At 40.4% G+C, this 20,868-nt stretch overlaps 1 protein-coding gene across 2 annotated transcripts in view; it reads right to left on the reverse strand.

The window, feature by feature from the left end:
* The window catches only part of prkca (protein kinase C alpha), a 144,471-nt gene that overhangs the window by 17,694 nt on the left and 105,909 nt on the right, over positions 1 to 20,868 (reverse strand). For both annotated transcript variants that reach the window (XM_022764966.1, XM_022764965.1), the window contains exons 14-15: positions 6,565 to 6,645; positions 4,685 to 4,792 (exon numbers count right to left, since the gene is read on the reverse strand). In XM_022764966.1, the coding sequence (XP_022620687.1) occupies positions 4,685 to 4,792; positions 6,565 to 6,645 (189 nt within the window). The remainder of the gene's footprint in view (positions 1 to 4,684; positions 4,793 to 6,564; positions 6,646 to 20,868) is intronic.

Here is a 20,868-nt window from a genome sequence, read left to right on the forward strand (position 1 = left end):
ATTACAAGAAAAAATCTCATATGGATACATTTTACTTATCTGTGGGTCTTTCATGCAACTTTGGTGCTTGGCTTTACTCGAGAGCTGACTGGCAGTTGTGTGTGTTGATAATGTTTCTCAACTCCTTTTCAAAACGTCTCTTACTTGTGAATAACTTTGTCCAACCCATAGAAAAAATGGGGGAAGCAATCTACAATTTCTTATCTGTGCTGGTCTTACAGTAAACCAATAAATTAGGCTGGACAGAAAAGGAAACCTCATTAACACTTAAACGTTGCTTTATTCACACAATCCTATCTTTGTTCGCAAAAAGTAATAAGTCTCATAATTAGTCTTCACATCTTAAGTGAAAATGTGTGCTGCTGTGTTCGGATGACCATATTTTTTTTCTTACTTTACCAAATAACATGAGATAACAGGCTGAAGACTTGCATCAGTGATGAATTTCAATGGGCTGAGTCTCTACAGTTTCCTTGCTGCAAGCCCTTCATCATACAGGCACCGGGCTGGGCCACATCTGAACTATAGCAGAGTGCATCCAGCTGGCAGAGCACTCCAGACAGTTGTTGACAAGGAAGAAAAAGTCATTTGCAGCTTTCGGCCTGTTCACAGGACTGTCACTGACAGTGAGAAAGCATCCCGCTGCAAACACATGGCTGTCACCATTAAAATGACACACCTCACACCTTGAAATGTCCTGAAAGTGACTGCTGGACTGCTGCCACAGCAATCAAACACTCCAACTTTTATTTTTTTTTTATTTTTTATTTTTTTTGGAAACTGAGCTCTTGAATTATTTTGGCATCAGTGTGACTGATCACCTCCAGAAAAAAAGAAAGAAAATGTGCTGTTGACATTTCATGGAGACCATTTGTTCATTCTGTCTGCAAACTGTTAGCACTTCGAATCTCAGAGTGGCTCCACCGCGTCATGAACTGTCAGCAAAAGGTTTAAAGTGTACATAACTCTGAAGGCCTCCTGCTGTCTCTGCTGAGAACACCAAATCATGAGACTTGATGGGATGAGAGGGAGGGAGAGAGGAAGGGAGGGAGGGAGGGAGGGGAGAGCGAGAGTCAGGGAGACAGAGAGTTAGAATGAGTAAAATAGAAGGCAGATGGGGTCTCGTCGGCAGGGAGTCTGGCCAGGTACAACTGTGTGATTCAGTACATCAGGGCCACACACACACACACACACACACACACACACACACACACACACACACACACACACACCATTGCTTTCATCTTTTGCAAATACTAAATGGGCTTCGGTTTCTCTGCGGACAAGATATTATGCAGCACTCAGACAGCACATGTGATTTTACCTGGAAGCTTTTGCCTCAATGCTTTCATTTAAGTCAATTAGTCGAGTCTAACACTTTTGAAAGAGTGAACTCATCAACCACATTTACCATCAAAATTTACACCCGGAACACGTTCTATATGAATACCTGACTCAATCTATACCAGTATTCATTATGAACTACAACAGCATTAAAATGGATGACCTCTGGGTATCATCCCATTACTCAGATGAATGTGTATCTACATCTGTGACCTATTTAAAATGTAATGAACTATACAATATAAATGGGCTATATGGGCAGAATAGAGACTAGCAGTATGAACAGTTGCAGGTATCCACTTACCAATTAAAACACATTTATACTATTAGAGTATGTGTCCTTTTCTTTTCCCTTCTGTTCTATTGTCCTCCGCTGTTTTCTATTTCTGTATGAGCATCAGTTTTCTGGCAAACTCAGTTCACCTCTGCAGCACCACCACTCCTGCTCCCTGCCCATTTCACTCTTTTATTCTCCTCCTCGTTCCACCTCTCTTTATCCCCCTTTCACCTCTCTTTCTCTAGTTTTCCTTTTTTTTCTTCCCTCCCATCAATTCTTCCCCTCTCTCTCTCTCTCTCTCTCTCTCTCTCTCTCTTTTGTGGGTCAGGCTACTGGCAATTACTATGTATCCATTAAGAGGAAGTGCTGCAGCCCTGCCAAACAAGGGTTGAGACAGGGGCTTGGTTCGAGACCAGGACACACGCACACATCTTTGTTTAATTCTTGCGCACCATCATTGACACGACGCATTCTCTAAATCCCTAACGCTCAAGTCTTAACCCTAAAACAGCCATTAACACTTGTGGAGTCGTAGCATTTCGGTCCCGACAAAGCTGTCAGAGCCCACAAGTATAGTCAAACAAGCATAAAAACACACACACGTACACACACACACACACACACACACGTACACACACACACACACACGTACACACACACACACACACACACACACACACACACACACACACACACACACACAGCCAAGAAAAATAAAGCAGAAAGGAAAAAGGGGGACAAACAGAGCAAAGTAGAGGAAGGGACAGAGAGATAAAGCGCATTATTTCACAGCTCATTGACTTTGCACTGCCTCTGGACAGAAATAAAACTGCTAGGTTCACTATTAAATTTCCTAATACACACGCACATGTTTTTCTTCTTTTCTTGTGAGCATCTCTGGACATTCCAAGTCTAAAATAATTCTGATAATTTATTGACCGTACAGTCTAAAGCCGAACCTCATGTCATCAGTGCCTGTGACTCTATTGACAGCTGGCCAAAATTCATCTGTATTTACTGTACATCAGGATACCAATGTTTCTGTCTGCCTTCTGAGTACATACAGAGTGTCAGTGTAAGGTCATACAAGCAGAGGTTAAAGTGCAAATAAATGAGTGCGTGCACAATTCATGCTCATGATTTTTGGCTTGTTGTTTATTCTGTGAAGCAAAAAACTGGGGCAGACTCAGAGTTTCACAGAGTTTCTAGCGAATCCATTAGGTAAGAGTCCTGAAAAAATACAAAAGGTATGTTTTACCATTGTTCCTTTTGCCTTTCACTTGCCTTCAAAACATTCTGTTGTAAGCATAAAATGAGACAAACAGTTACTATGTCCCAGCCTCCTTGACTTGCACTGACCCGCTGTTCAGTTCCCTCCCTCTGTGTCTGGAGATCCAGCAGGCATATATACCCACAGTCGCTGAAACAGCATCCCAGGAGACAGCTGAGTCTAAATACTCCTCGGCTCTTACAGGGAAGAGCTATCTGATGAAAAGCAATCTCACTGCAACTCAGAATGATCTTCTGCTGAACACATCACAGGAGATCAGTTGATGAAAAATTGTCACCAACAACTACTGGGCTACCACACTAAATTTCAAAGCGTACTCTGTATTTTGGATTAAATTCAGACAGCTACATGTACTGTGACTGGGTTCAGCGACAGGTTATCCATATTTTTTCGAGATGTGCGCACAAACTGGGCAGAAAACAGACTAGAGATACAGAGAGATGAGTTGAGGAGCAGGAGTGACGGGTGGAAAACATTTTTGATCTAGTTAAAAATATCTCTTGGCAATTTTGTCAGTTCTGGTACGTACATATCTAAGAGTTTCACGGGTGTATACACAGTCTTTCGATTGTTACTCTGTGGATGATTTCATGTATTAAATCCTGTCCTCACATAGTTTTGTATGAAGGACACAAAGTTCAAGCATCTGATATTATGAATCTTTAAACTAAACTTTCAGGTACATGTATAATCTCTGCCCTATTTTGCTGGTTAGCATCATAAAATTTCATATTCTCTATCATCCTCCTCAGTACACATAAAGTGCCTAAAAAAAGCCTTACTGTACTGGTATAGTCATGGTTAGCATCATCACTGCTACTAGCCATTTATCAATATTGTCATGACAACAAGAGTGACCAGTTGTCTAATCAGTCTTGTGGAAACAGTTGACAAAGTTCTCAAACAATTTCTAAAAATGATTTTCATCATGCTCTCTGTTTCTAAATGTTAAATATGCCCTGATATACCCCTATGTGTTAAATGATGAGCCAAAAAGGACATGCTGGTACAAAAAGTAAATCATATATTTATGTAGGTGAAATATCTTATACTCATGGATCAACAGGCTTTGAAAACTGACTACAAAAGTATTTGGAATAAACCTTTAAAACACCAAGCTCATGGAGCTACTATGCCTTACTGTAACAGTCCCGCTTGTGAGGAGTATATTGGATGACCTAATAGGTTTCCCTGTCAGTGTTAATAATGCAAATGTCAAAGACACAGGAACTGAATGGGAAGGGGAAAGGGAACTTCCAAATGAGTTCCCAGACACTATTTAAAAAAGTTCACACTTTATTCTTACAGCAAGTCGAGCTAGACTTCTCATATGTTATGTCCAACTCCGGAAAGCTAAGAAAAGCCTGTGACACAGCCTGTCAAGTTTTTCTCCCCGAAGCTGAACTAGCAGGAAAAGGCTTGTAGCCCTCTTATAAGACGTTGTATTATTTTGGCTTCAGTGAAGAGCGTAAAAGACGCAGAGCTTAAAATGCCTGATTTACAGGCTTTTTCACCCAGGTGGGAAAAGCTCCTGGGGAAAATAGTCTCTTAGACTGAAGAGGCAGGTTTCATATCAGACTGTTTAAGTGCATTTTTTCCGAATCTGTTTCTAAAGCTTAAAAACAAAACCACTGATAGCTGGTACAAAGGTAATCTTTTATGAATACTGAATAGGTTCACATATATATGTGTTTCTGAACTTTGCTTAAATCGCAAAAACTGGTCGACAACGGGAAAAGATTTTCCATGGATGACAAAGAACGTCCACTCACCCCTTTGCAGATGGAGACAGCTTCTTTGGACAGGGACTTGGGGTATGACACGTTTTGCTCCATTATGGACTGGAACAACTCATCTTCATCCTCTCCATCAAATGGAGGCTGAGGGTGAGAGGATACAATATTGAGAGTGTTGTTTGTGTTTCATCCATTATCACATAGTGGTAAAGTGAAAAGTAAAGTGTCGGCATGTAGAACCAATTCATTCCCTTATAAATAAAAATGAAGAGGGCAAAAAAAAAAAGAGAAAAAAGAACAGGACACAAATATGACTAAACAGGGGAGAAAAGGAAAGGACAATGAGAACAACAAAGACATGAAAAAGGAGCAAGAACAAAGAGCAACAGTGGAGATAATTCGTGAAAACAAGTTACAGGAAAACCTTGCAGGGCAAATGGAGTGGATGACCCAGCTTTTTCCCCTCCACACTGGGTGGTTATCATCAGTAACCATAATGTGGGTGTTTTGACAGTCCATAAAATGAATTATTCGTCATTTCCACTCCACTGGTCTCTTCGGCTAGAGATAGCCTGTCTGCGTCATGCCCCCTTTACCTGATTTCACATAGTGAGGCAGAGCGAGGGAACATCTGAATAGATAAAAACTTTTGTTAATTCTTTAGCAGCTGACACTTTCTCTAAGTTCATTTGGGAATGAAAAAAACATCCTCATCTTCATGTTTTGCTTTGAAGGAGTGAGCTTTTGCATATACTTGCACTTTACTTTTGACCCTTTAGAAAAGGAGTCCTTTCAAAAATATCTTAAGAAGTCATAAATGTGTTAATAAGTCTTTTAGCCTTGAGTCTTTGAAACATGTTTTATTAAAAACGTGTGAGAGAATCTTCTGACGGGACGAGGTTTTTACTTTCTCAACATTTTCAAATGAGAATATTTTTAAAGAATATGCTTGAAGCATTAGGGGAATTATTGTTTGTTTCAACTATTATAACTTCCGCTAAAATGCGGCTTCAGTGCTGAGAGTTAATCACAGGCTGGAGTGACAGTAGTCATCATTAAAAAGTTTACAACTACATTCAGGCTAATGCTATGGCCGGTAAATAAACCATTCAATACATAAATGAAAGAAGAAAAAGGGAGGCAGCTGAGAAAATTGAATATGCTCAATTTGAACACAACGCACAGAGGACATCCTCCACAGAAAGCATCCTGATTACAATATTCAAATAAACTAGCTGCATGTCTTTTTCTTCAGGTGGTTTATTTGCTTCTGAAAGAAACACTTCTTTCCCAGCCAACAATTTACTGGTATGTTCCCTTGAATACCTAAGAATACTGTCCAGAATATTGACTCATGTCCACTGGCAGCACAGCATGTCGTGTCCACAAATAAACAGAGAACCTGTGAAAAAGTAGGCTTTCTGGTAGTGAGACAAAAAATGGTTCGACAAGAAATGGAGTTGTTCGATGCAAAAAATAAAATTTCTAATATGCTCAAACTGTGCACAAATGCGGGCAACTCCATGATTGGTTCGTTTGCTGCTACTCTTTGCTTGTACAACATTTCAATCATGCATCTAAATGTAAAAAATCTGTATAACTACTAACATTTGACTTGAAGCTGAAAACACACACTGACTACATTAAAGCAGGGTGAAAGGTTACACTAACTGTCCTGTGATAGGAGAGCGGAAGGAGGTTTAGTGTGTATATGTGTCAATGTTTATTATTAGAGCCGGTGGGAAGGTCTGTAGGAAACACCACCTGAGTACATGTGGGAATAATGTGGGTGTGAGCAATCTGCGAGCAACCCTGTGATGTGTGTGTAAAGTGGTCACATAAGTTGTGGCAGGCAATTGCATAAGAAGTACCATTGTCTGTGTGTGTGTGTGTTTGTGTGCGTGTACGGCGCTCACCTGTCCCGCAAGCATTTCGTAGAGCAGCACTCCGTATGCCCACCAGTCTACAGAGCGTCCATATGGCTGATATGCAATGATCTGTGTGGGAAGCAAGAAAAGAAAAGTTCAGAAGTTCAGCGTAACTCAAGCAAACAATTCTGTATCTGAAAATACGACAACACAGTCTATAGACAAACTTATTTAATTCTTCTACTCCTTTCAGCTCAGGACGAATTAAGTCATGTTTTTTTTTTTTTATCTCTTTGACGTTCAGGTTCTCTATTTCAGACTGTGATTCATTTTCACTTAAATATAATTTATCCATTACAAGTTTCTGTGTTCTGTTACCTCAGTCTACACATCATTACATCATAAAAATATAACATATTATTCACTCACAATGTATACACTCCTTTTGTGTAGTTTAATTTGATCCCACTGAATCCAGCGCACAACACGTCTCCCACTAAAAACTGTGGTGCTTAACGTGTAACTCTTCATATGTAAATCATTGTTAGGACAATTTCAGAAAGCCATTATGAAATACTCTATGGGCTTCTTTCCAGACTGGTTGCATATCTTTTCTTGCAAACTGCCATTGTGTGTCTCATTTTTATGTAAATCTAAATGACTGTGATATTATAGCAGCTCAACAGTTCTGAATGATCAAATTACTCATACCAAGAAACCAACATCAAACACTGTTCACAACATTTTAGTGCTTTCCTCATGTCCTTGTTAAGTTGCCAACTGGTAAACGGAGGAGGGAAAAGTTTAAGCCAACAGTGCCTTGAAATGCAACAGACACGAGCGTATGAAGTTTGACAGCAGGTACATCCGATCCTGTTTGATGCTTTAAAAACTCACAGACAACATGGCCGCTTTTCTCTTCATGTAGTGATTTGACTAAGACAAAGAAAACGTGTAAAGCAAAGTTGCTTGCCACCATGGGATCCCGGAATCACCAACATTTTATCACCTGCAACAATATACGTGCCATGGCTGAACAAAGAAGATAAGACTCTAAAAAACTGGGTGCAGAGTCGATAACAAAACACAAGCCTTTTTTACACAGAGATGCCTCTATGTTGTTGAGACCCTTCATTATGCCGCCTTCGCTTGTTTACACTAAACCAAACAACGCCGAAATAATGCCACCCCAGCGTGTGATTTAAGATAGCGTTACTTTCTGGGATCAGAGGCATAACTTAAAACACAACAGCGTTGGCGTTTATCCCGTCAGTGTTGGATTTCCCTTTACACGGACATCAATCTGGCTCTGTGACCACCTCCGCTGCTAACTTAAAGGCGGAGAAACAACGCCTCCCCCATTCCATGTTTGTGCATTTTATAAAGAAAGGCATGGGGGGTATAAGGGCGCAACATTCCCACCTTGAGCAGGCTGTGTAAAACAGGGGCTACGGAGAGAGAGTCACTGTTTCCCATTTTACAAGACACGAACGCCTCAGAGCTAAAAACAAAGAGTTCTCATAGAATGATTTGGTTTCGCTTCACACATTTTCACACAAGAACAAGTTGAAGATGGGAGTAAACAACAGAGAAGCTACTGTGAACAAAAACACTTGCTGGCAAGAGTTTGCGCATTTGGAGGGCTATCTTGACGTTCACATTTTGTTACAATCTTTTTGTCTAAATGTTGTGAAGACTGGCAACACCAACACCGATTCTTTCTTCATGACTGAAATGGTGATTTGTTTCATTTTTGACTCTTGCCAGATGATTATTGATCTGGTTGATGTCATTTTGGGGATTTATCAAATCCAAATCCTGTCTCTCAACTATCTTTTGTACCTGCTATCAGTTGCAAAATAAAAGTTCTAATATCTAATATCTAATTAGGAAGATCTGTGACACGGTGAGATAAACCTCCATAATGACATTCCTCATAATACAGTTCTCATTTTTAGTGACATTAGGGACAAGTTTACATCAAGTTCATCCTTTACATCCAAATTTGCATCCAAATGCAAATGCAAACAAAAAGAAAAAAGGAGATGAAGACAACAAAACGAGTGTAAGTATCTCCACTGGATATCCTAGCCTCTCCCAAGTATATTTATTTTCTCTGGTGACAGAAGGATTTCCTGTAGGTTAGTCTGACATTGGCAGAGGTTAGTGCTTTCTCCCACTCTAACCCTATTGATGCCTCTTTGAAGACACACATATTTACACTTCACACCCATTTTCACATCCCCCCATTCCTCTGGCGTCTCTTCTGACATACTGTATAACAGCAGTTGATGCAGCCATGTGCTCGCATTCAGTCCGAGCTCACATACAGCAAACAGGCACATACGTTAACATCACACATTAACGCGCGCACACACATACACATACACATACAGGACAATATGGTGAGGCACACTCAAACAACTTTAGGTGTGTAACAGCAGTTAAGTCAGAGAGTACATTGCTTTACGACCTATTCTGAGCAACATCTGACCTCTGCTGCACAGATGCAGCCCCGGGACCCTCCTCAAGCTTAGTAACACACACGTACACACAGGCATGGACAATATATCGTATATGAATAAACAAAAACTCACATGCAGATACACACCTACATATGCACACACCCATGTGCCAAGGTGTGTGAAAGCAGTTCCACCCTGCATCACTATATAACCTTTGCTGCTTAACACCTGACCTCTGTCTTGCCCATGGGAGTCCACGTACGCACATAAAACACACAGAGGCAGACAAACACTGCACTCCACTGTCATGACGCTGTCCTGAGGGTTGATGGGAGCCGGCTGGACATGCAGTACATTCACGTGTTTACCCTCATACACAAAGGCAAGCATGTGCACAGACTTGCACGCACATATACTGATGTGTCTCTGAATGTCACTGTAACTGTGAGAGTTATAGAAGCATTATTCAGTTATATAGCACATATTTAATGTCACAGACTGTGACTTGATCATTTTTCCTCTTGTAATTTCAGTTGGACATAAATTCCTTCAAAATAAACAAGACTAGGTCCAAACCTAGCTGGGCTGTGTATGGTCAGTGTACGAAATTGAGGAGATAGTTGAAAACTGTTGTTGAACTGATGAAAACAACAACTAATTTCAATGGAAAGAAGCTTAAGTATCTAAAGCCTAATAAAAGTCACTAGATGACATAATATGCTAATTAGCATATTCATGACATCATTGCATCATATTTGCATTCAGCCTAGTGTCAGCTGGCTTCAGCCCTTCATCTGTTTGCTTCGCTCCTACTCTCCGTGCACACATATGCAGTATTTTAATGCAGCAGAATTTTCAGTAAAGCTGTTTCTCATCAAACATAGAAATGACTGAAACATGGCCCATTAAGACTACATGTTAAGCAGCAGTCACTTCTAAGCTTATTCCAAGCTGCTGCTCTGCTGCTGCTAAAATCCTGATTTTATAACCGTGATGTAGTCTGACTAAATCGTCAAACACATAAGTTAAAGAGAAAGACTGTGCTGTGATTTCGGCTATACATACTTGTGACAGAATATCTTTCTTATTTTGTATACCGCTCACTGAACACTGAGTAGATACAGTTGCTAGGTGTTTTTTTTGAAAGACAGTTGCTAAAGGGGTCTGACAACGAAAACTGTTGTGCAGCTGCTTTAAATACCCCGATGATGTAATAGAAACTGTTCACGCCAAATCATTTTGAAAGGGCAACAGCCAATGGGAAAAATAACTTCATCACTCACTCAGTCATTCACTCAGGCATGGGCATTTGTGGATGTAGCGCTGGTACGTACTGTCACATCACTAAGACCCCTGAGCTCATCAATCAACAGTTCATCCATCTTGCTGAAAGGTCTGTACAAACAGTATTTCATTCATATTCTGGGTATCTACAGAACAATTATTACTTTATTACTTTATTTAACAACACCAGCTTCCATTGTCATCTTACTCTGTGTGGTCAAACATGTAGCTGAACATGTTCCTGAGCTTTATGCTGTACAAACAGAACTACAGTATGAAGTGAGCTTTGATAGGGCTTGACAGAGCCAATGAAATGTACCGCCATGCATGTACAGTGAATAGCCAAACTACTGCGCTTACAAATAATCATGGTGTGGTGTCACTCTCGGGAATAACATTTTGTGGTGAAACCTTTCACATTCAGTATCTCAGAGCTGCAATCTGCATCACAAATCTGATATGTTGACAGTGTGGAATCTATTTCTCAGTAGAAAAGGAGGTATTTATCTCATGCTTTTAAGATGACATTATTAGAGCAGTCATATCATCACTTGTCCATGGTCTTTTAGTATGTGAAAGCCTCTTATCACAATGCCTCTATCCTTGACCCTGGTGCACATCAGATGGTCAGCTACATGTAAACAACATATAGACCTTACATAACCTTTCACACGGTCACCTAATGCTTAAAAATCGCTCTTGCAGACCCCTCATGTGTCACAGCTCTACAGATCACAAAGATGAGGGTTGTTGTACTTGTGTTGCTCAGCTGCTGCCTGTCTGAGGCTAATGTCCTGGGGAAGAGGTTCACTGCTTTCATTGACAGTCAGGATGAGGCCGCTGAAGCAGATAGTTTCACTCTGCTTAGAGAGATGATGGCTTTCTTGGATGATCAGAGAAATGAGCTGCAACAGGCTAAAGAGCAACTGGTGCAACTGCAGAGAGTACAGGGTATGTGCAGAACCTGAGCATCCAAGTTGTTGTTTTTTTCTTTTCAGACTTAATAAAAGGTTATTATTGAATGTTAAATAATTTGTGCATTTTAATGTACAGAACAGACAGTCGTTGACAGCCTGATGCAGGAACTATGGAAACAGGTGGATGCACTGAAGAAAGGCTATACAGGTACATTTGGACACAATTAAATTAAAAGCAATATCATATTTTGTGTGTTTTTTTCAAAATAACATTTGTTTCATAAATATGTATTATATTCATAACTCAATCATTCATTTCTAGTTTCAAGTAAGTAGTTTAAAATTCCTCAGATTTTGGGGGAGTGTTTATTATTACCTGGTGAGGCGTACGTTTGTTTGACATCGCATTATTTCCATTCTGTAAAAAAGACCACGAGGCCAGGCTGAGAGTCAGTGAGATGCAGGAAGAGGAGCAGAGGAAGCAAGTGCAGCAAGTTGTGCGGCAGTACACAGGTAACGTACATTTAACCATAACATGAAATATAAAATCCCTTTTAAAAAGAAAGGAGAAAGAGGGACCAAGATATTTCTACTCTTTTCGTATGCTACCTATGATATTACTCGTTTGTTTCGTTTGGTTTTCATTTGTTTACTATTATTATCTTCTTCTCATGCTCACTGCGCAGAATTGGAGGCCAGACTGAACGCCAGTGATTTGGAGGGCCAAAGCAAACGAGTGGAACAACTGCAGAGGGAAAGTAAAGGTAATACAACAAACGAGTCAATTATTAATGAGCAGTAAAGTCGATTCCCCTCTCATCTCAGTTCATCTAATCTCACCTCATGATTTATAGTTGACTGAATGGTTGAAGCCGTGCAGTATTTATAACCTCATTTTTAACAAATAGAGTCGAGCGCCAGACTGACAGAGCTGGGAAATAAGCTTGGAGATGCAGATGCGGAAGTGAAGGCACTGCAGGCAGCTGATCAAGGTAAATGAATTGCATTCATACTACATGATTATGTACATCAGTATGTGTATAATATATTCTGATGAAAGGTAGAAGGACTATTCTTTTGCTTTTCAAAAGAGGAATGTGAGATGGCGCATTTGTGGAATTATCTGTGTGGCTAAATATTTCATGTTTTATTCCTCCGTGTAATGACCAGATTTGGAGGCGAGGCTGAATGCCACTGATGTCCAGGCAGACACACAAAAAACCTTAGTGGCACAGTTACAAATTGAAATTACAGGTACATTAACACATGCATTAATATGTTTTGTGCTACCACATTGTGAATACATGCTGATAAGATACTGTCGTGGATTTGAGATTGAAAAAAATAATTGATTTTCCATTATTTTAACTGTCAAGAGTTTGAGTCCAGACTGGAGTCCAGCGAGAGTCTCGAGGAGGAGCTGAATGTCCGACTTAAAGACACTGAGACAGAGGTGGAGGCGCTAAAGACTGTAGATCAAGGTAAAGAGCGAAAGAAATATGGTCAGGCCCTTGCTAAATGCAAACTTTGTTGTTCTATTCATTATTTATTCTAATCACTCTATTCTTTCCCCCATCCGCCCTGAGAAGAACTGAAGGCAAGACTGAACGCCAGTGATTTGGAGGGACAAAACACCCGTGTGGAACAGCTGCAGAAGGAAAGCAAAGGTGATATAACAAACAAGTAAAATATTAACGCCTAGTAAAGTAGATTTCCTCTCATCTCAGCTCACCTACTCACACTTTATGATTTATATTTGACTGAATGGAAAATCATGCAGTATTCATTCGCCTGTTTGTCACAAACAGAGCTGAACATCAGACTGACGGAGCTGGGGAATAAGTTTGGAGATGTGGACACAGAGGTGAAGGCACTGCAGTCTGCTGATCAAGGTCAATAAATCAACATTTTTACTGCATAGTTCTGTTTAAAAAGTTATGTTTTGAGGTGTAGGATCAGATGTTGGTCTGAAAGAATTATTTGTGTGATTTGTGATGATATTCTATTTTATTTCTCTATGTAATGAGCAGAACTAGAGGCCAGACTGAATGCCACTGATGTCCAGGCAGAGACGCAAAGAGCCTTAGTGGCACAGTTACAGACGGAAATTAAAGGTGCATTAACACATGTAGAGATTATTGCATTAGTACAATTATATTGTGAGTGAATAAGTGATTTATCAGAAACCAGAAGCTGTTGAAATCAAGATTTAATTCCTGTCCTTCCTATATTGAACTGTCAGGGTTTGAGTCCAGACTGGAGACCAGTGAGAGTCTTGAGAAGGAGTTGGCTGCCCGGCTGGGAAACACAGAGACAGAGGTGGAGGTGCTGAAGACTGTTGATCAAGGTAAACAGAGATAGCTCAACGCTTGGTGGAAATCTTTCTGTAGCTGCCATATGGAGTGTAAGATATTCATATGTAGAATATTTGCAGGGTTGTCCATGACCTTCACATGATTAAGTTAGAGCATTTCAAACTACAAATTTCATCTCTTTTCTGGTTTCCTAATGTTGTTTGTCTCAAAAGGGATGGAAAGACCAGTTTCCACTTTCTTTAAAATCCCCTAATACTCGCTGACCTTCCCAAAATATGAGTCAAATTCTTTGATCCTCCATGTCTCGACACATCATACACAATCCCGGGATCTCTAGGACCAGTGATTGCATTGTATTAGAGGTTTATCAAGCCTAACTTCCATTTTATCTCATCTCACTATTACTTGAGCTTTACTAATCTGACGTCATATTGTTTTTGTTTTCCAAATCTCCCCCCTAAACCGAAGGGTTGGACGCCAGGTTGTCAGCCAGTGAGAGTCTGACTGGGGAGCTGAAGGTCAGCCTTGAAAATGCACTGAGACAAGTGCAGGCACTTAATACAGCTGATCAAGGTAAAGAGAACAAAGGAAGGCCTGTAGCGCCAATGTTATACATGACCCACATTTTGCTCATCATGGCGATCTATATTTGCTGACGACCAACAGAACTGGAAGTCAGACTGGGGCTCACTGAGAGCCTGAGTGAGGAGCTGAAGACCAAGACTGAAGACACAGGGAGGGAGGTGAAAGCTCTCAAGACAGCTGATCAAGGTATCCCTCTGGTGTTCAAGTAATTAGGTCATTAGGGTGATTGAAACAGTATGTTGGCTGAATTCATGTCATGTTTTTTTTTTTTTCCACTGTAGAGTTCAAGTCCAGATTAGAAGCCAGTGAAGGTCTGGCTAAGGACATGAACACACGCCTTGGAGTCACGGAAACTAAAGTGGAGGCACTGGAGAGAATAAATACAGGTAGAAAAACAGACATTTTGTGTTTTATTTAAATATACTGTTACTGCAAAGTTACTGTTACCACAATATCACTATCACTGAATTCATAGTTTTCAATTTCCCCACAGAGTTAGATGCTAGACTGAAAGCCGCTGAGATTTTGGGACAGGAGATGAACACAAAGCTGGAAAAAACCGAGGCTGAGATGGAGGCACTTGAAACAGCTGATCAAGGCAAGCATGTCAAATTCGCTCATATATCTGTTCACCGTATACAGTATATACATATATACAGTATATATGTATATACATTCACATAAAGCTTTAAACTGTATCATTTTGTTACATTTTTGTTTGCTTTGTTGTTTTTTGTCATGTAGCTGACACCAGGGGGATTTTATTGTGTTTCATATATTCTCATGATAGAGCTGGAGGCCAAACTGGAGACCAGTCAAGCTGTGCAAGAGGAGCTGAAGAGTAAGGTCGAGCAAACAGCTGCAGCGGTGGAAGAGGTGAAGGCAACAATGACCGAAGGTGAATAAGTTTATACGTCAACATGGGAAGAATGAAGCTTGTGAAGTATATGGAGATGAAATGCTCTTTTTTTTTGTAGCCCTTCTTTCTCTTTTAAGACTGAATATATACATAGAAACACATTTTAACACTGTCATTCATCTTTTTTTTCTTTTCTTTTTTTGTTTTTCTTGTTTATTTCTCTAACAGATAAAGTGGCCTTCTCAGCTGCCTTGGAAGAGAACCAAATGCACATTGGGCCATTTAACACTGAGACCACTCTTATCTACAAGAAAGTCATCACCAACATTGGTGAAAGCTATAATCCCACAACAGGTAATGTATTACAGTAACCTATTTGTGCGATCGCTGAATTAATCATTACATAATTAATCATAAAATTCAATACTGGGAAAAGGGGTTTTGAACAGCAATCTCTTAAAAATGTCAGAAGAAGATACAAACAGTTTGGTCAAGCTCCTACATTGTGGTATATCTATTCCAGCTTTACTTTATCTCTTATGAACCTGGGAGTTGTTTGTGTTGCCCTGTTAATGCTTAGGTGCATGTTAATATAACAATGCTGTGATGCTTTTCAATTAGAAACTCCATAGAGTCAATGCTTCACTCCTTTTGCTTCTTCAGAAACAACTCATCATCCTCTTCCTTCTTTAAACTTCCCGTACAGGTGTCTTCACAGCACCAGTCAGCGGAGTTTACCACTTCACCCTCTACTCTCACGCTAACGGCGGAAACCCTGGCTTTTTACTGCTGTACAAGAACGGCGAGGCTGTCGTGGGCACCGCTGAACACCCAACGGCCTCCGACGTCACTGATAACGGCTCCAATGGAGTAGTGCTGCTTCTTCAGAAAGGAGACCAGGTTGATGTGCACATGGAAGCGAGGTCCTGGGTCTGGGCAGACAGCGATCGCAACCTCTGTACCTTCACTGGTATTCTGCTCTACAGTATGCCCAGTGATGTACCCAAAAGCATCCTGTAACTTTACCAGTGCAATCTGACTTACTTGTAACTCAAATCAAATAAAGGAACATATATTTTGTTTTCATTTGTTTCAGGACTGTTTGCTGACGATCAGTTTAGCTGCACTAATATCACTGAAAAGCACATACTGATTCAATTTTATGAAATCACAGTTCGGCTCTCATTAATTTAGACAAAGCTGTTATTCAGGTGTGTGTATGCTGACAGTCTGACTTTATCGGTCTCTATAAAAATCCAATGACTTACTAAAAAACAGCCGGCAGTGTTTCCTCTGTGCTTTGCTGAACCTATACTGCATAAAAGATCAAAATCATTTTACACACAGCTCACGTATTGTTCTTTCAGTGAACGTGTATAAGCTCCTAAAGATCATATCAACATGAAAGAGAAAGAGAATGGGGTCATAACCTAGAGTGACAGCCTCGTGTTAAAATGACAAGTGCATGCATGAGAAAATGTGTTTAAGGTGCTACATCCTGATCCCTTCACATGAAAGTGAACACGGTGCCTTGAGAAGGAGAGAAGCCTTAATCCTCGGCTTCCCTTCCTTCTTTGGTAAGGAGGCATGAAGGTGCTGTAGGGAAAAGCCCCTTTCCCTTATCGTGGTTCGATGTTTTTAATTAGCTCGAGGGTCAAAGACTCCACGGTGAGGGAAGCCTCTGAGTGAAATCTCTGAGCTTGACTGTTCAAATCCTGCTTCCTGCAGGAATCTTGCCGACCTTCAGTCTGACCTGACAGCAGCAGACTGATTCAGCTACACACTCTGAAGATTTGTTTTCACATAAGATTTGCACTGCCTCTGCTGAAATATTTCAATATGTATGAAAAAGAGTCCTTGTCCTTGTAAAGTGAAAGCAGCATAGCTTCTCGTTCTGTATCTCTATACTCACATCCAAGCAAAAAAAGTTTTTATAGAAGAAACAGATCTGATATAATACAACGCAACACGCTACGACAACAACTTTGAGCAGTTCAGATTTCCCGCATCTTTAATGAGGAGAGTGGAGTTGTTTAACACTACTGATTTGCTAAGAGGATACAGTTTTACCATGTCGGGTGAACTAGGCCAGTGTTAGACAGCGCATCATTGAGGACCTAATGTGGCACATTTGTTGCGTTGTGTCACTGAGAAATGACCTCATAGTCTCTCTTGCGAAACCATGTGCAATAAGGAATTTAAATGAAATGGAAAGCATGTAGACACATCAGGTCAGTGTAGCAAACAGATCAACAGCGCCGTGTCGGCTTGTGTCACGAGAATGAAAACAGAGAGGAAGAGAGATAGAAAGAGGCAAAGAGAAAGAAACAGAGAGAAAGAAAGAGAGAGAGAGAGAGAGAGAGAGAGAGAGAGAGAGAAAGAAAGGGGAGGAAGAATCAGATTATGTAAAAAAACAATGAGATAAGACACATTTTGTTTTCTCAGCTACAACTCAGTCAGGATAAGATTCAAGTATATGTTTTTATGCTACCAAGGCAGCCCTAAGGATGACAATGCTGGTTGGTCGATTGATCAGTTGATTGATTGGTGGGTCGGTCAGTCCATTGCTTTGGTCCAGACTGAAATATTTTTTCTTTTCTTTTTTTTGCACAAACATCTACAGGCTCTAGTGGATGACTTCACTGACCCCCCTGACTTGTATCTTTTGCTATTTGCACGTCAAAGTTACAAAACAGCAAAAGAGTCGGTTCAGACATTCATGACTACCAGACAATGAATGTTTTTTTGATCCCTGAAATTTCATTGGGAGCCACCAGAAGGTAAAATAGTAACTCAGAGTGCATTCTCTTATAAAATCCGCTGAAGAACAATTGTATTCCCCACACGATGAACCATATTGACTTTTTTGGTCCTCCCAATTTGTTTACCAGCACCATCATCAGGTCAGTATTTTAATTTGTACAATGCTTCGGTTTATAACCAAAAACCTCAAAAACTAAGAACATTCCCATCAGCCTTAGCTGTATTTTCTATTTTGTACTATTTAGCATATGTATCATTGTGAGCATATCAACATTAGCATTTAGCTAGCGAAGTACAGCCCAACAAAGCACGAGCATGGCTGTAGGCTCCTAGCTTTATAGCACAGGCTAGCAGAGGACAGATTAAGACAGCAAGACAGAGAAGCAACTTCATCATTTTTATAAAACTTTCATACATTCTATTCCATTGTAATGTATTATTTACGGTTGAATTGTCATGTTATTGCCAAACTGTCACAAATACTAAATCAGTTCCCTATGGAGAAAAAAAAAAGGAAAGACAGTTAAAGGTGAGGAAGGAAGAAGGGTCAGATTCAGAGTCTGTGAGAGTGAGGAAAAAAGAAAGGGAGAAGAAAAGAAAAGAAAAAAACAGAGAGGACAATTAGAGTTCAGCAAAAAGCAACTGTTTAGATCAGTTTCAGGCCATCCTACAGAGCGCTGCACTAATGTGATGCTGCTGTGACCCGCTGCCCTTGCCACCCATCGCCTGTCTGAAACAACACCAGCGGACATTTACAGTTCCAGGCACGGTGACCTTCGTGCTCTGAACCAGCATGTTAAGTCTAGACATTCAGTTTTCACCTTATTTATTATGTACAAGGATGTTTGTTTGCTTTGCTGTTTGCGTGAGGCTGATGAATACATGAAGTAGTCTTTATTCTGCCAGGTTGCCAGTGATGGAAATAGACAAGCGTGACCTGTGCCTGACATTCACTGCTCTCATCCTGTTTTATTTTTTACTTTATTGTATGAAAGCCTCTGGCCAGGAGAGCTCTGTTGATTCACGGCAGCACAAATGTGTGTGTGTATGTGTATGTGTGTGTGTGTGTGTGAGAGAGAGAGAGAGAGAGAGAGCGTGAAAGAGGGTAAGAGAAAAATAAATTATCTTTGTTTACATTCATCTTTTTTTTTTACATGATTCTTAATGTGTGTGTGTGTGTGTGTGTGTGTGTGTGTGTGTGTGTGTGTGTGTGTGTGTGTGTTTGCATGTGTGCATGCATGTGCATTGCTTAAGACATCTCTCTCGAATTAGACCTAATGCTACATGACAGTTCTGGATCAGACTGCTAGCTATTCAAGGCTACTCTCCTCACTACACGCACACACACATACACACACACACACACATGCAAACACACACAAGCACCAACCTGTGCTCCTCTAACCCTCATCCTCCATATGGAAACAGAAAAAAAAAAAAAAAAAAAACTCAGTATGGTTCAAACACTACAGCGCACATCACCGCCCTTGCGACCAACACTGTTACAGGGTGCTAAGTGAATATCTGCTCTGCTGTTGTTATCGGATCCCTTTGAGGAATGTGTGTGCTGTGGAGCAGATACAGTGTGCATCAGGCCATGCTTTAGTAGTCTGTTTTTGAAAGCATTTCTCAGTAGTGTATGCTGTGGTTGGTTTCATTCACTGATGATATTAATGAGCAGCCTTGGGCTTTACGTGAGAGTCCCTCGCTGCAAGTAGCACGGTACATGAACAGCACCTTTTCACATATGATCAAACAGACAACGTAAAAGGGCACCGCAGCAATTTAGTATTGAACTTCCATAAAGTGGGGAGGGCTTGTGAGCGACAGATTACAGAAAGAATGGTCACAAAGGTTAAGAAAAATATGCAGCGTGTACCCGTGTCAGTTTCAGTTATGCTCAGTTCTTCAGTCTTGAATAAAGGAAAATGTCCTTGTTAATTAGATAATTGTTCTGTGTAAACATGTGAGTCTCAATATCTACACAGATAACTCAACAAACTAAAGGTACAGTGAATAATAGATAAAAACTGTAATTCTCAATTCGCAGTATATAAGATATAATTACAGATTCACAGCTGAACTGCCGCAGCATATGATGATATGATGATATATGGTGATATTATCAGTGACACTATAAAATATTTCTTTCCATGCATCATGTACTGTATCTATTAGCAGTAGCTGACCGATACAAGCTAATGATGTTAATTAAAAATGGGGAAAATACATTGTAATGGCATGCACATGGCAGTATAATGAAGCAGCAGGGAAAAAAATATGCATTTTGATCCCCGAGGCAGAGAGAGGAGAGGAGAGGAGAGGATAAAAGATAAAAGATTTCTATCATTTCTGAATTTTCAAATAATCTGTCAGAGTGATAAACTGCTATTAGAAAGTTTCCACAGCTGCTTTCATGCTCCCACTCTCTACACTGCTGTCAATTCCTCTCCTCTGTCTCATTTGCTCCTTCTTTCTCACTTTCTCTTTTCCACCTCCTTCTCCCCTCCCCTGACGTTTTTCTCACTTCTCACTCACTTTTCTACCCACGGATGAAGTGATTTTGTAAGACTACTAACAGCTCTGTTCTGAAAACACTGGTTTGAGTGCTCAGTAATTGGTGGAAGGGTTTAAAAATGGAGCTGCCGCTGCAAAAGGCATGTGGCCAGACGGCAAGTCCACGATGACTCAGGCTTGCTGTTGGCTTGCTATTCCCAGTCCTCAAACTTTTGGAGAAATGACAGTCATTATTCAACAACGAAAATGCAGCCACGGTACGTATCTGCATCTTAAACAACCCTGAATTGTGCACAGTCAAGTCGCCTGAAGCAAAACATTTGGGTACGGTTATAAATGAGCAAAACCGTTTTCAAAGTCACGAGCGCATGTGAGAACTTTTTGTTTGAAATAAATTAAGTTCCTTCATTAAAGCAAATGAAAAGATGACGGAGAAAATGAATGTCGCAGACTAACCACTCTTGTACATATCAATGCTGTTTGAGAAAGTGTAACATATTAGATTAGTAAGTTCTGCCTCACTATCTTGTATTATCACACATTAACACGTTCTGGAGGACCACCAGCTGACAGTAGATCGCAGTTTATGAATTCATTTGTATGATATCATCCTGGCACTGCAGCCCGATGTTCGAGCACACAGTGGA

The sequence above is a fragment of the Seriola dumerili genome, unplaced genomic scaffold, assembly GCF_002260705.1.
Source record: "Seriola dumerili isolate Sdu_G_001 unplaced genomic scaffold, Sdu_1.0 BDQW01000621.1, whole genome shotgun sequence".
NCBI lineage: Eukaryota > Metazoa > Chordata > Actinopteri > Carangiformes > Carangidae > Seriola > Seriola dumerili.